The 13,219-nt window shown below is 33.1% G+C and overlaps 1 protein-coding gene across 4 annotated transcripts in view; it reads right to left on the reverse strand.

The window, feature by feature from the left end:
- HACE1 (HECT domain and ankyrin repeat containing E3 ubiquitin protein ligase 1) overlaps positions 1-13,219 on the reverse strand; it is a 94,648-nt gene that overhangs the window by 61,132 nt on the left and 20,297 nt on the right. For 3 of the 4 annotated variants that reach the window (XM_063096419.1, XM_063096421.1, XM_063096418.1), the window contains exon 6: positions 9,920-10,051. In XM_063096419.1, coding sequence (XP_062952489.1) covers positions 9,920-10,051 — 132 coding nt within the window. Of the gene's footprint in view, positions 1-9,919; positions 10,052-13,219 lie in introns of those variants that run through there. The other variant, XM_063096422.1, reaches the window with a different exon arrangement.

The raw sequence follows: 13,219 nt of genomic DNA on the forward strand, positions 1-13,219 counted from the left end.
AAGCATGCCAAAAACATCACCTCCATGGGGGTGGCTCACCACAGCCACCACAATAGCCATGGCTGCCACAAAAGCAGCTAGACACCACAACCACCATGCAGATGGTCCGCCAGCCACTGGAGTGCACTGACACAAGGAGAGTCACCAGCAGAGATAAAAGAAGATGTCTCTCTCCACAAAGCCCATTTCAGAGTGACAGAAGTAGCACCTGCTCTATGATAATATTGGGGTACCTGATCACACCTCTCAGCATTGTACATATCACCCAGGCAACAATTCAACAGGGTAACCATTATTCTTTCAGAAGGAGAGAAGAAATCTGGGGTAATTAGAGGGGGGAGGTGGGAGGGAGAGGGGGATGGGGAGAGACTGGACAAGGGGCATAAAGAATAATTACAATTTCTAACAATATATATGTTAGTAATATTGATTTGATCAATATATCTCAATGCTGAACCCCAAAAATATGTACAATCAATTTTTATTCAATAAAAATTAAAAAATAAAACAAAATAAATTTAATTTAATTTAATTTAATCCTCTGTTATGGAAAATAATAATAATAATAAGTTAAAAGACCTTCTACAAGGTACATCAAAGTGATATTTCGTAATACCAAGAAATCATAAGACTCCAGAGATAAACAAATCACACTGGCATTAAACTTCTCAATGACAACACTGGAATCTAAAAACTGAAAATCCTTCAAAACTGTAAGGTAAATGACTGTGAATGGAGACTTCTATAGCCAGCCACACTACTATTCAAATATATGGTTATAAACAGAAGTATACAGAAGTATGTTTAACTATGTAAGATTGGGGGGAAAAAAATCGCTAATGCATCTTTTCTCAAGAAGGCACTGGAGGATATTTTCCTCCAAAACAAGGGAATAAAAGCAAAACAGAAGATGTGGAATCCGGAATATTGGAGATGGAATACAGGAGAGACGCAAAGAAATTCCTAGGTTCAGAGGGAAAAAAACAAAAAAAGATGAAACTGACAGATTGTCTAACAAATTTGTCTTTGTAGAAAATAGTACTAAGAGCTATTTTACAGGAACATATAGGAAGAATTGCTGATTCAAAGAAAACTGAGCAAAAACAATTACTATCTTCAAGAAAAATAGTCATCCTAGAAAAGAATGTTGTTATAGTTCACTATGTGACTAAGCAGTAAACATTTACCTAACCAATATTAGTTCTAGTATATTTTTTTTTTTGGCAGCTGGCCCTTACGGGGATCTGAAAGTTGTAATACTGTCTAACCAAAATTTATAAATCCTCACACAAAGTTTATATATCCAAACAGGGCTGGCCAGTGGCTCACTTGGGAGAGTGTGGTGCTGAGAACACCAAGGCCACGGGTTCGGATTCCTATATAGGGATGATCAGTTAGCAGGGTGAAGATCCCCTTACCAGTCATCTTTATCCAAAATAAATAAATAAATAAATGAGTAAGTAATATCTAGAAGTCATTAATTGAGAAAGAGCAGTAGAACTTTATTATTTGGAAATACATACCAGAGGAAAAGCTAAAAGAGTTGAAAAATGTTGCCTCTGGTGATCCCAACTTGTCAAAGAAGATGGGTGGTTAAAGGTACTATCGTTTTTTACTAAAAAGATTTTGATAAAAATAAAATATTTTAAGATATATTATTCATATATTGCTACTTGAACTTACTTCTATCCCAATTCTAAAATCTATGTAGTAGAAATATTATTATATAAAACTATATTACCACTATATAATTCCTTTAAACTGAGGACAAGTAGTCAAGTACAGCTTTCAAATATAAGAACTATTTTTATAAGAGAAGGCCTATTTGGGCCTTTTGATCATGGCTTTCCCCTTTCTGATTTTTGACATAGAAGCTGCCTCTGTATGGTACCAAAACAGGAGTGAGATGGATAGCAGCAACAGTATTCACTACTGTTACAGAAATTATGGACAATAAGTCTTCATCTCTCAAAAGGCTCAGGAAAGATGAAAGCAAATACATAGAAAATATATATATTAATATGCAATTAAAACCTAGCAATCCAGACTGAGGGCTGGCAGGTTAGCTCACTTGGGAGAGCATGGTGCTCATAACAACAAAGTCATGGGTTTGGATCCTCATACTGGCCAGCAGCACCCCCCCCTCCAAAAAAAAACAGAAAGAAACTGAAATAAAGTAATTATTAATAAAACATTATGCATTCATACATATTATACAGTTAAAACTACATAATGATATAGTAATACGAATAATCTTAACATGTAGCCCGGTCACTGTGCTGATAAGCATTCAGCATTTCATCAATGCATTCTGTGAAGAAGGTGATATTCTCTTCACTTTTATAAGCAAGAAACTGAGTCTCAAAGAGGTCAAGCAATTTTTCACCCCAAAACACAAATAAACAGTGAAGCAGGTGTTCACTAAGCAGATGTTCATAACCACTCTTCTACTCATGTTTACCAAAAAGTAGGAATTCTAATTTTTCTGAATTCAGATTATTAAATAGTATTATGACCAATCTGACATATCTTCATAACCTATATTAATCATCTACGAATTCCCTACTAAATAACTATTAGAGAGTCAACCTCAAGTGCCTAGACAGCTATTTCTGTTTAGTTTTAAAATGCCATTTTTAAAACCAAATACTTCTAACAGTACTTCTGTATTTTTATTTATACTGTAGAGCTTAAAATATAAAAACAATTTAGTCATTAAACTAACATATTCCTCTACTATTCTCAATGAAGTGGTGAGACAAACTTCAAGCAAATCATAGCAAGGAGGCATGATTTACAATATGAACTGTCATATGTTCCTGTCATATGCTTGTATACCCTACAAAGACATCAAAAGTTCTTCCTTTCCTTGAGAAGAAAACACTTGATTTAAACAGTGGAAATCACTTATTCCAGCATTTTACTTTCCATTCAGAAATCTTTTTGCTTTTCTAACAAAATTATCCCAACTGAGATTCTCAAAATATATAGCTATTAAAAGAAACGTGTATTTTTAAAAAGGTTTCAATAGCTTCACTTGTAGATAAAATATTGCCTCAAGAAAAAAAGAGAAAAGTGCACTTCCATTACCATAAGGACAAAAAATGTATAAAGGAATTTGAATGTGAAGAATAAAAATTTGCCTTGATTGAAATGAGTGAAAAGTCATCAATCTTTGTGCTTTAAAAAAAAAAAAAGATGTTTGTTGGTTTCTTTTTGTAAAAGCTCTGAAACAGCAGGGGGGAAAATAATGCAGAATTCAGTCAATTATTGATTAAATGGCATAATAGGAGAAGCAGCAAGGAAGTCACAAATAACCTCAATCAGCTTTTTTTTTAAAGAACTCTCGTCCTTTCTCTGAGGGGGGCAAATAAAGATAATTCAAGTACTGAAGGGACTTAAGATGTACTCACCTCAACAATTAGCAGACTGCACGGTGGTGAGTGGTAAGGGAAATAAGCTAGGTCTACTTGGTGTTGGACCAGAGGCACAAAGGCTGTTAACAGTTCCTACTGAGCCCTGTTGGGGAGGTAAGCCCTCCTTGGTCCCTTAACCACACTTTAATTAGACATTGGCTAGTGTGAAAAATGGATCCTCATTCCCAGATAATCCAGTGACAATATTTCAATGGTAAAGCAAAAGGTCTAACCACAATGACAAATTATTGTCTTGCTGACACATACATATGATATCGACATGAATTATCATGAAGACTAAATAGCTACACAGAATTGCAATGAGATATTTATTGCCTAGCCATAACAACTTTAGTTTTTTTTCTTTCTTTTCTTCTTTTTTTTTTTTTTACCGGTAAGGGGATCGCAACCCTCGGCACGGTGTGGTCTGCACACGCTAAGCCAGTGAGCACACCCGGCCATCCCTATGTAGGATCTGAACCCGCAGCCTCAGCACTACCAGTGTCTCACTCTCCCAAGTGAGCCACGGGGCTGACCCATAACAACTTTAGTTTAATAACAGTTTCAAAACTCTGTATATACTCTTCAAAAGTACTGCAAAACAACAAATGTTTTCAACTGTGTAAAAACTGCTTATGTGTTTACAAAGGGTGAAAAGAAAATGTTCTCTGAACATTTATTAAATTAACTACCTAAAAGCTCTTTTAGAAACAATACTACCTGAGGATTTTACATTATAGTGACACATAGGGACAACATAATTGGAGAGAATAAATTCTGCATTCATCTTTTAAAATCTTAAGGATTCTCAAAAGCAGAGATTTTCAGCAAGATACAATCAAATCAGATACAACCTTTTGTAAGAATCAGCACTATCAATATACAATCCACTTATATATACAAAAGGAAAAAAAGTGACGAATATTCAGAAATGCAAAGAAAACAGCAGAAAATACTGATTGAAATTATATTGCATTTCAGTGGTTCATTCCATCTTTTAACAAAAATGTCATGTCTATTATGTGCTATGGACTGCTTTAGATGCTAGAGTTGCAACAATGAACAAAATGAATAAAACTCCCTGCTCGCATGAAGTTTACAGTGGAAGAAAGACCAAGAGACAAAATATTAATCAGCAAAATATTTAATGTACTATATAGTGATCAGTGTTACCCAGAAAAATAAACCATGATCCTCTATGATTTTAATTCAATTTATTTTAGGAAATCTCTTGGACCTAAAACCCTACACACAAATACTTCTATGAAAACTGTGCATTGGACTATAAGCCATGAAGTCCCAAAAACCATAATAATTGTGATTCATAAGAATGGTCATAATTTCTTCTGTTTTCAAAAAGTTATGGCTTCTCATTTACTTGCAAAAATTAAGCTCAGTAGCTTATAATTTATTAAATGTAAACATGTAAAAGTATATTAACATAAATATCTGTGATTGATAGCTGGATTATCTATATAGTTTTCAAGACAATATAACACACATAATTTTAAGAACTACATTGAACTGAAATTATTATGTTCCTAAAATTAGATCAGCTAAATATATTTTTTAAAAATTCAGATTTTCAAATTCCCTGTCATAGATGATCTACCAAGTGCCCCCACCACAACAAAAACTATTCTAAGTCCTTGATTATCTAGGATGGGGGTCCTCCTCCCATTATTACAGGATAAGAAAATGCTGGGGAGAAACCTAGAAATAAAAGCACAGAAAGGGGATTTATATATGGCCTTGAAGAGATCCTTAAGAAGAAACAACACATTTTCTACAGACTTCATAACCTTTCAAGTGATAAAACAATATCCTGAGTGGAAAACTAATGTACAAAGCTAATGTTGGGTCAATCTCAAAAGTCATTTAATTGAAGGCAGTGACTAACCAAGACCACCTGTGCCTGATACACTGATAAATTACAAAGCAAGAAATACAAAGCAGCTCTACTTTATCAATGTCAAATCTCAAAACAACACTGATCAAGGTAAAAAGGAATAGATATTCAATAATAAAATTATAAGTAAAAATCTAAGTTGCAATATTATTATTTGCTAAAAGGAGACCAAACAACAAAAAGTATCATTATTTTATTTTTTATTAAAAATAATTCTGATGAAATGACTTATGGCAATGCATAAATAACTTACACACTAAAGAAAGTTGCCAACTCACTAATCAGTGACCAGTTTATGCAGGTCTTCTTTAGAAGCCTGTCCACCTGAACCTAATGAAACTTTGAACCCTTATGTAATATCCAGCAAAAATCATTACTTCCCACCCAGTTGTGTTATAAGAATAAATGACAGGGGAACTTCCTATTATTTGCTCACGTTTCCCAGAAGTGATTACAGAGAATTCTAGCATTAAAACAAATAAAATTACTCTGAACCTAAAAATACATCCTGAAATGTTAGTCTACCTACCTTTGTGCCTCAAAGCTGAATCTGATCAATGTTTTGCAAACGCTTTCAATTAAGTTTGCATGGCTGTCTTGTAATTCTCTGGATAACAGCTTGGAAGCTGGCTAAAGATATCAAGAGAGCTAACTGAATAGATAACACTGTTCCTTAAAAAGTCTACAATTTCAGTAATAAACGCTGTTTGTTCCATCAAAGATAATCTATAATACCAATGTCAAACAACTGATTTTAAGTTTCAGGAGCTTGAGTCTGTTCTAACAAGGTTCAACTATCATTTTATACTGCTTGTGAAGGTTCATATTCAGTTATATAAATTTAGAAACAAAGTTCATTCTGATAAAAATGAAATTTATTTCTAAATAGATTGTAGATTAGTCTCTAAACTAATCCTGCTATGTAATCTAACGTATAAATTTTGATTGAACTCTCTGACAGTTCTCTAGGGTTTCTAAATCCAAGTTATTCCAGGAAGACAACAATCAATTATTTGTGGCAATTCAACACATTTATAAATCTTGAAGAACTAATAACAAAGGAAAAAGTTACCAAAAAGTAAATTCAATTTATAGCCAAAAAAATCTGAGTCAAATATACCTATGGAGAGTGTTAGGTTTTATTTCACTTTCTAAAAATGAAATAAAAATCAAACAACACAATGGGCCTAGATTCTTGCACAAGAGTAAATGAATGAAGGGTCCAGATATTACGCTCTATACTTTTACAGAATCACATCAAGCATATTAAAAATGGTAGAAATAGTAGCAATAAATATGGTTCTTAAATGTCTTCTAAAGTGTTCACAACACTTCCTTAATTATGTCATCACTAGACAGAATATACCTTATGAAACAGATAAGGGAGGGGAAGAAAAAGCTGTCAAAGATTATATAATAAGCCAGCTGAACAACCAAACTCTGAAATTATTTTTTAAAATCAATAGCCAAATGCAAACCATTATTCTGGTATTGTACAATTAATAATGCAGTGTAACAGCTAATCTAAGGAAAGTTACACAAAAATAAAATTATTAAGGAGTTATTATCATTTCTTTCAACTGATCATTATTAAATAGGAATAGAAGTAGTTTAAAATCATGGTGCTATTATGATGCAAGAACAAAAACAGTTAGAATGTACTCTTCAACTGTCCAAACTACTTCCTTCCAAAGAGAGGATAAGACCTTTATCATGTCTACCTTACTACTTACATCTATATGAAAACATGGTAAAGATTACCCAATTATTTATGAGAAAAATAAATCTTTCATCTTTATAAAAACTAGTGTATACATTGTATATTGATAAAATAAAAATAAATAAATAATAAATAAATAAAATAATCAAAACTAGTGTAAATTTGAAAAAGCATTTCTTGTCATCAAAGGAAGTATATAGTATTCAATTATAAATTCTACAAAGCTTTAGGGCTCTTAGCCAGTTGCCTGAAATTTTTTCATGCACTTCTGAGATTTATTCTAAAATGAGATTAGAAGGCAAATTTCAGAGGATTTATCATCTCTGCCTCTTGAATTTGAAAAGAGCTGATATGCTTTTTAAAATATTTCTAGTGGATTTTCTTTCCACCTTTAAAGTTTGATATTTTATTCTGTGAAATATATATATAATGAATATGCAAGCTTTTAAGCTTAAAATTAAAATAAAATCCTGAAACCTCCATGCAATGATATATGTCTACCTGGACACAAGTCCTGAAGACTTTTAATGAATTTATGAAAGAACTGGCTATTCTGAGACATCAAAAAGGCCATCTGACTTGTCACTAAAATAAGTCACTAGGATACTTGACAAAGCATTTTAGTGTTCAACTTCTTGAAAGATACACAAAGGGTTAAAAAAAATCAGTAGTCCCTACCCTGTAATAACTCAGCATATTTCATAACCCAGTAAATTATATTCAACTTAAGATAAAAGGATATGTTCATCCACCATTGAATATTGAACATGTCCCAGAAATAGATGAGTAATTCTGAAACAGGCAAAATTAGCACAACCACCAACACAGATTTTTAGAAATATAATTCAGCCTGGAGGTAAGGAAATACACTAATTTTTCAAGATTCCTTCTTGTCCTAATTAAAAAAGGATTAAAGATATATACAATGATTCAGAAAATAGTCAGTGCTAAACATTCCCTTTATCTGAGTATGATCCTTGTAGATAACTACAATTTACCAACTATGAAAGAATGAATCTCACTGGCCAATACAATCAACAATAAGTCAACATGGCTTTTTGTACCTTTCCTCCTTTACTGTATCTGCAAAATCTCACCCTGTAAAACTCATCACTGCAGTGAAGTCAGGCTCCCTATAAATCTTCTGAGAATATAATTGTTCAAAGGCATCTGACTATGAGGAATTCTCCCATAACTTTACCACACCTGCTTTACGTTGTAAACCATATGGAATATATTATACTTATACCACCTAATTTTCAATAACTTCAGAAGGCAATTCTAAATTTTTAATGCGTTCTATAATGCACATGTTTGAATTAAGGTTTTCTTAGTAATTCTTGCTTCTATTCTGTTCAAGGCAGCTATAATTAGCTTTTGTAGATCATTTCATATCTGAATCCCCATTTTTATCCTATATAAGTTCCTGGGCAACAGGAAGGGTTTGCAAATCTTAGTAACTGACATTTTTGCTCATCTGTTGTAGCAGAGCATGTTCATATTAAAGTAAGTGCTTTTCTGTCCTCTGAGAGCTATCAGCAGGACTCATTCTCTAACATGCAATAGTTCCTTAAATACCTGGATCATTCAAGATTAGAATATTTCAAATCATTTCTGTTTATATAGAATACTTTTTAAATTTAATAATGTTGATGTTGAAAAAGTAAGTACTACTGAGAAATAATACTTCTGAAAACACTGGGTTAGTTTTCAGATAATGAAAGACAAAAAGTACAAATGAACATTGATATTCAGAGGAAATTCCAGGAAAGGAAAAAAAATCCTATATCCCCCCCACCCCCTTTTTTCCAACCCTTATTACACATAAGACAATGTCAACCTTTGCCTCACTATCTTGAAGAAGTACAATATTCTGTGAATTGTAGTCATATATAAAGCATGAAAGCTTCCAGTATCCTTACATCCTGAACCCAGGTTAGCGAAAAAGTGTTTGAAGAGATGGAAATCCAGATTCCACTAAGAATTCTCCCAATAAAAAAGAGATAACTCAGAGTTTGTACCAAAAAATAAATAAACTGTATCTCTGTAGTTATTGGTAGTGATTTTTTTATTGGTTTTGTTGTTATTGTATGGTTAGCAAGTAAATAAATTACATTGTATTACCAATAATGCTAAATGTGGAAAAAACCTTAATGTAAACAGAAATTAAATACAAAATCGCAAAGCTCTCAATCTTTATATACAGCAGTAAAATCTCCTAATGAGAGAAAACTATTTGCAATTTCAAAAGCCAAATGTTTGTACACAGGAATAACAGGAAAGCATCGCCATAAAATAAGTGCATGATTTTAGAAATCCAAAGAAAGAAGGAAAATACTTTCACTCTAATACCTGCATCATATACCAAGAAAGTAGAAAAATACGATAACTCAACTTGAACTATAAAACAGTGTCAGTGCTCACTTTCCTCCCTATCCTAATAATTGAGACTTAATGGTAAAAAAATAAAATATGGAAAAGTTATTTGCTAAAACTCAGAACAGAATAAACATTCTCACTGTTAAAATTATGACAATATACTACATTTAAAATTTTAGTATATTCAGCTGTTTGGAATGAAAAAAATTTAGTATAATTTTTAGTATAAAAAATAAAAATTTAGTCTATTCAGCTATTAAAAATCTCTGAATCAGAAATCAAATTAAAAATCCAAATTACAAATATTTTGAACAGATCTAAAAGTGCTATTTTCTAGTCCCTCTGTCCACAGAGAATAAATTAACCAGAAGTCCAAATGATGCAGAAAATACAATTTTGCTATAATGCTTTATGTTCTCAAATAAACACAGTGAATAGCTTTTCATGAATTCAAAGTTTTCAAAACCAACTTTAAGTCCTCATGGCTGACCTTACCGTCTTGTGACCATTCTGGCAGGCCACATGCAGTGCTGTCTGCCCCATTGCATCCTCAACATCAACATCACTGACATGCTGCACAAGGTCGTGGAGTAGTTCTGTCCGCCCATTCACAGCCAGCCAGTGTATCTGTGAAGCCATTTAGTTACTTAACATTTGTGCAAGACTGTTTCATATAAAAACAGCAAATAAATAACGTTTTTATTTCTCTACCGAGCATGATATACAAACTAAAGATATTTTAATCCCATATAATTTTTTCCTATGTTTTTACATGGGGAAAATACATGCATCAAGATGTAGGTTACACCACCATGAATTTCAAAATCGAGAATTTAATGGTTAAAAATAGTAATTATTGTAGGCTTAGGATCACCAATATTCAGCTTCTTGGATGACCCCAGACTCTACAGAGTTTATCTCTAGAGAAAAGTTATCTTTCCTTTCCCAGAAGCAAATATCAATTAAGAAGTAATTAACACAGAATTGTCCTATTCTTTACTTCCTGTATTTTACAAGAAACATATGTATCTTACATAAATAATAAAATATATAGGCAGTATTAAAAAAGCATAAAACACCTAGAAGTCTACCACTCAAAGATAAACAACGTTAAATCTTTAGGCTATGCTATCCGTGCATTTTTCATTTAATTTTTTTCCATTAAAATAAAATCATGAAACCCATTTTTAAATGGCAGGTTGAACATACCATCAGCTTCTACTTCTTTCCAAAACCCCACTCAAATGACAGTAAAGAGTATTCCTTAAAGAACAGACCCATAAAGATAAAGAAAAGGAGAAAATAGCAACGAGTTTTGGAAGCTAGAAACAAACAATAATATACATACTTCTTGACTAGTCAGAACAAAATGCAGTATCCTATATCAGTAGCAGAGAAAGCCAAGAAGGAATGTGATTCAAATAACAAAACTCCCAAAAGGTTCCAGAACCGGTAATAAGTACCATGTACCTGTTCAAGTAGGTGGAAGGTGGGACAAAAAACAAATCAGATGAAAGTTTATTTAAGATTTAGACCCTCAGAGATCACTGTCCCTCCCCAACTCTGCAAGGCCAGTGACGACCCCTCCCCAATCTGACAGAACACAAGAGGCTTGAAAACCAAGAGTGTCTAGAAGGGAGACACCAGGGACACTGAACCAAGAGTACCACACTGAAAAGGGGAGATTAAGAGCACGTGTACATACTACACACTGAGATCCCAAAGCATTCTTCCCTATGCAGCATCCAGACTGCTGACATCTTTCTGGCAGTCAGAAAGGCTTTCTCTGAAGAACCTAACCAGCTCAAGAGTAAATGCCTAAAAAAACTGACATTGGGAAGGATCCTGAAGGCAAATGCCGAAGCAGATCACTCTACTTTGAAGACCCTAGTGTCATGCTGACAGAGCTTTCAAATAGCTTTTTCTTGTTCCACCAAACGTTAGACAAATGCATCTAATTTGAAAGACAAATTACAACAAACAAAGCAAAAAGTTGGGGGGAAAAGGAACCATGAATATTAAAAAAAAAACAACTATATTTAATACTCTTGGAGAGAGAACATACTGATTGCCTCCTTGAAGCAAAAGCAATATTTTTTTTAAATGGACAATGCAAAAAAAAGAAAGAACTCTTGAAAATTATACTATGATAGAGACATGCAAATTCAAAAGAAGATAATGTTGAGGATATCTCCCAGAAAGTACAAAGACAAAGAAACTGAGAAACAAGAGAAAAAGTGAGAAAATTAAAGGGCTAGTCCAAGAGGTCTAATATCCAAATAATAGTAGCTACAAAAGGAGAGAACAGAGAAAAGTGGAAATCATCAAAGTAATAATTATAAAAATTTCTCATTCATTCCTATTACATGAGTTTTGGTTGATAGAGCCTCAGCATTATCCAGCCAAATAGATATAATAAATCCAAACAAACACATATAATGATAAAATTTTAGAACTTTAAGGACAAATTAGATTCTACAAGTTCTAGAGAGAAAAAACAAAACAGGTTTCATATAAAGAATCAAAAACCAAAACGGCACCAAATTTCAAAACTGAAAGCTAGAAGATAACAAAGCAATGCTTTCAAAATTCTAAGAGAAAATGATGTCCAGCCTAGAATTTTATTGTCAGCTAAACTGTCAATTATATAATAGGACAGACTCAAAGACTCAAGTCATATTCAGACATGAAAGGTGACAACTAATTTACCTCCCATGCATCCTTTCTCAGGAAACTACCAGAAAATGTGCTCAAGCAAAGTGACAGAATAGTTACCAGGAAACACAGAAAGGGGACCAATATGATAGAGAACCCAAAGCAAGAGAAAGGCAAAAGGAATCTTGGTGATGATGGAATCAGGATGATGGTAAAGAGACATTCCAAACAACTGTGCAGCAGAACTGGAAATCAACCAATTCAGCCTGGAGAGAACAGAAGTCTCCATAACAGAGTTCTTTAAGACACAATCAAGTACATGAAAGGTACTGAATATATATAAAAAGTACACTTACAAAGCTGAGGGAGAGTTTGTTAATGAATTAGTAATAAGTACTTAGTAAACTAAGCTGTATTTTTTATTTTTGTAAAAAATAAAGCTGTAACAAGGCAAGAAACAGATATAAAAGACATACAGACTGGAAAAAAATAAAATTTCATCTCTACTTGCAGATGACAAAATTGTCTATATAGAAAATCCCGAGAAATCTACAAAGAAACCCCTAGAACCAATGAGTGAGTCTGGCAAGGTTGCAACATACAAGATCAACACACAAAAACTAACTGCATTTCTATATACTGACACTGGATTTGCAGAAACCCAAACTAAAAACACAATACCACTTATAATTGCTCCAAAGAAAATGAAATAGTTATATTCTTAATAAAACATGCACAAAATCCCTATGCTGAACAGTACAAAATGCTGATGAAAGAAATCAAATACCTAAACAAGTGGAGAGACATGCTGTGTTTATGGATTGGAAAACTCAATCAACATAGTGAAGAGTCAATTCTCCCCAAAATGATCTATCAATGTAACACAGTTCCAATCAAAATCCTAGCAAGGTTTTTCTGTGGACATAGACAGATTTATTCTATAATTCATATGGAAAGGCCAAGAAACCAGAATAGCTAACACAATCTTGACAAAGAAAAATAAAATGGGAAGAATTACTCTATCTCATATTAAGGCTTACTATACAGCCCGTAATCAAGACAGTGTGGTATTGGCAGATGGACAGACACATAGATCAGAGGAACAAATAGAAAGCCCAGACAAATATGACCAACTGATTT

The sequence above is a fragment of the Cynocephalus volans genome, chromosome 5, assembly GCF_027409185.1.
Source record: "Cynocephalus volans isolate mCynVol1 chromosome 5, mCynVol1.pri, whole genome shotgun sequence".
NCBI classification, from domain to species: domain Eukaryota; kingdom Metazoa; phylum Chordata; class Mammalia; order Dermoptera; family Cynocephalidae; genus Cynocephalus; species Cynocephalus volans.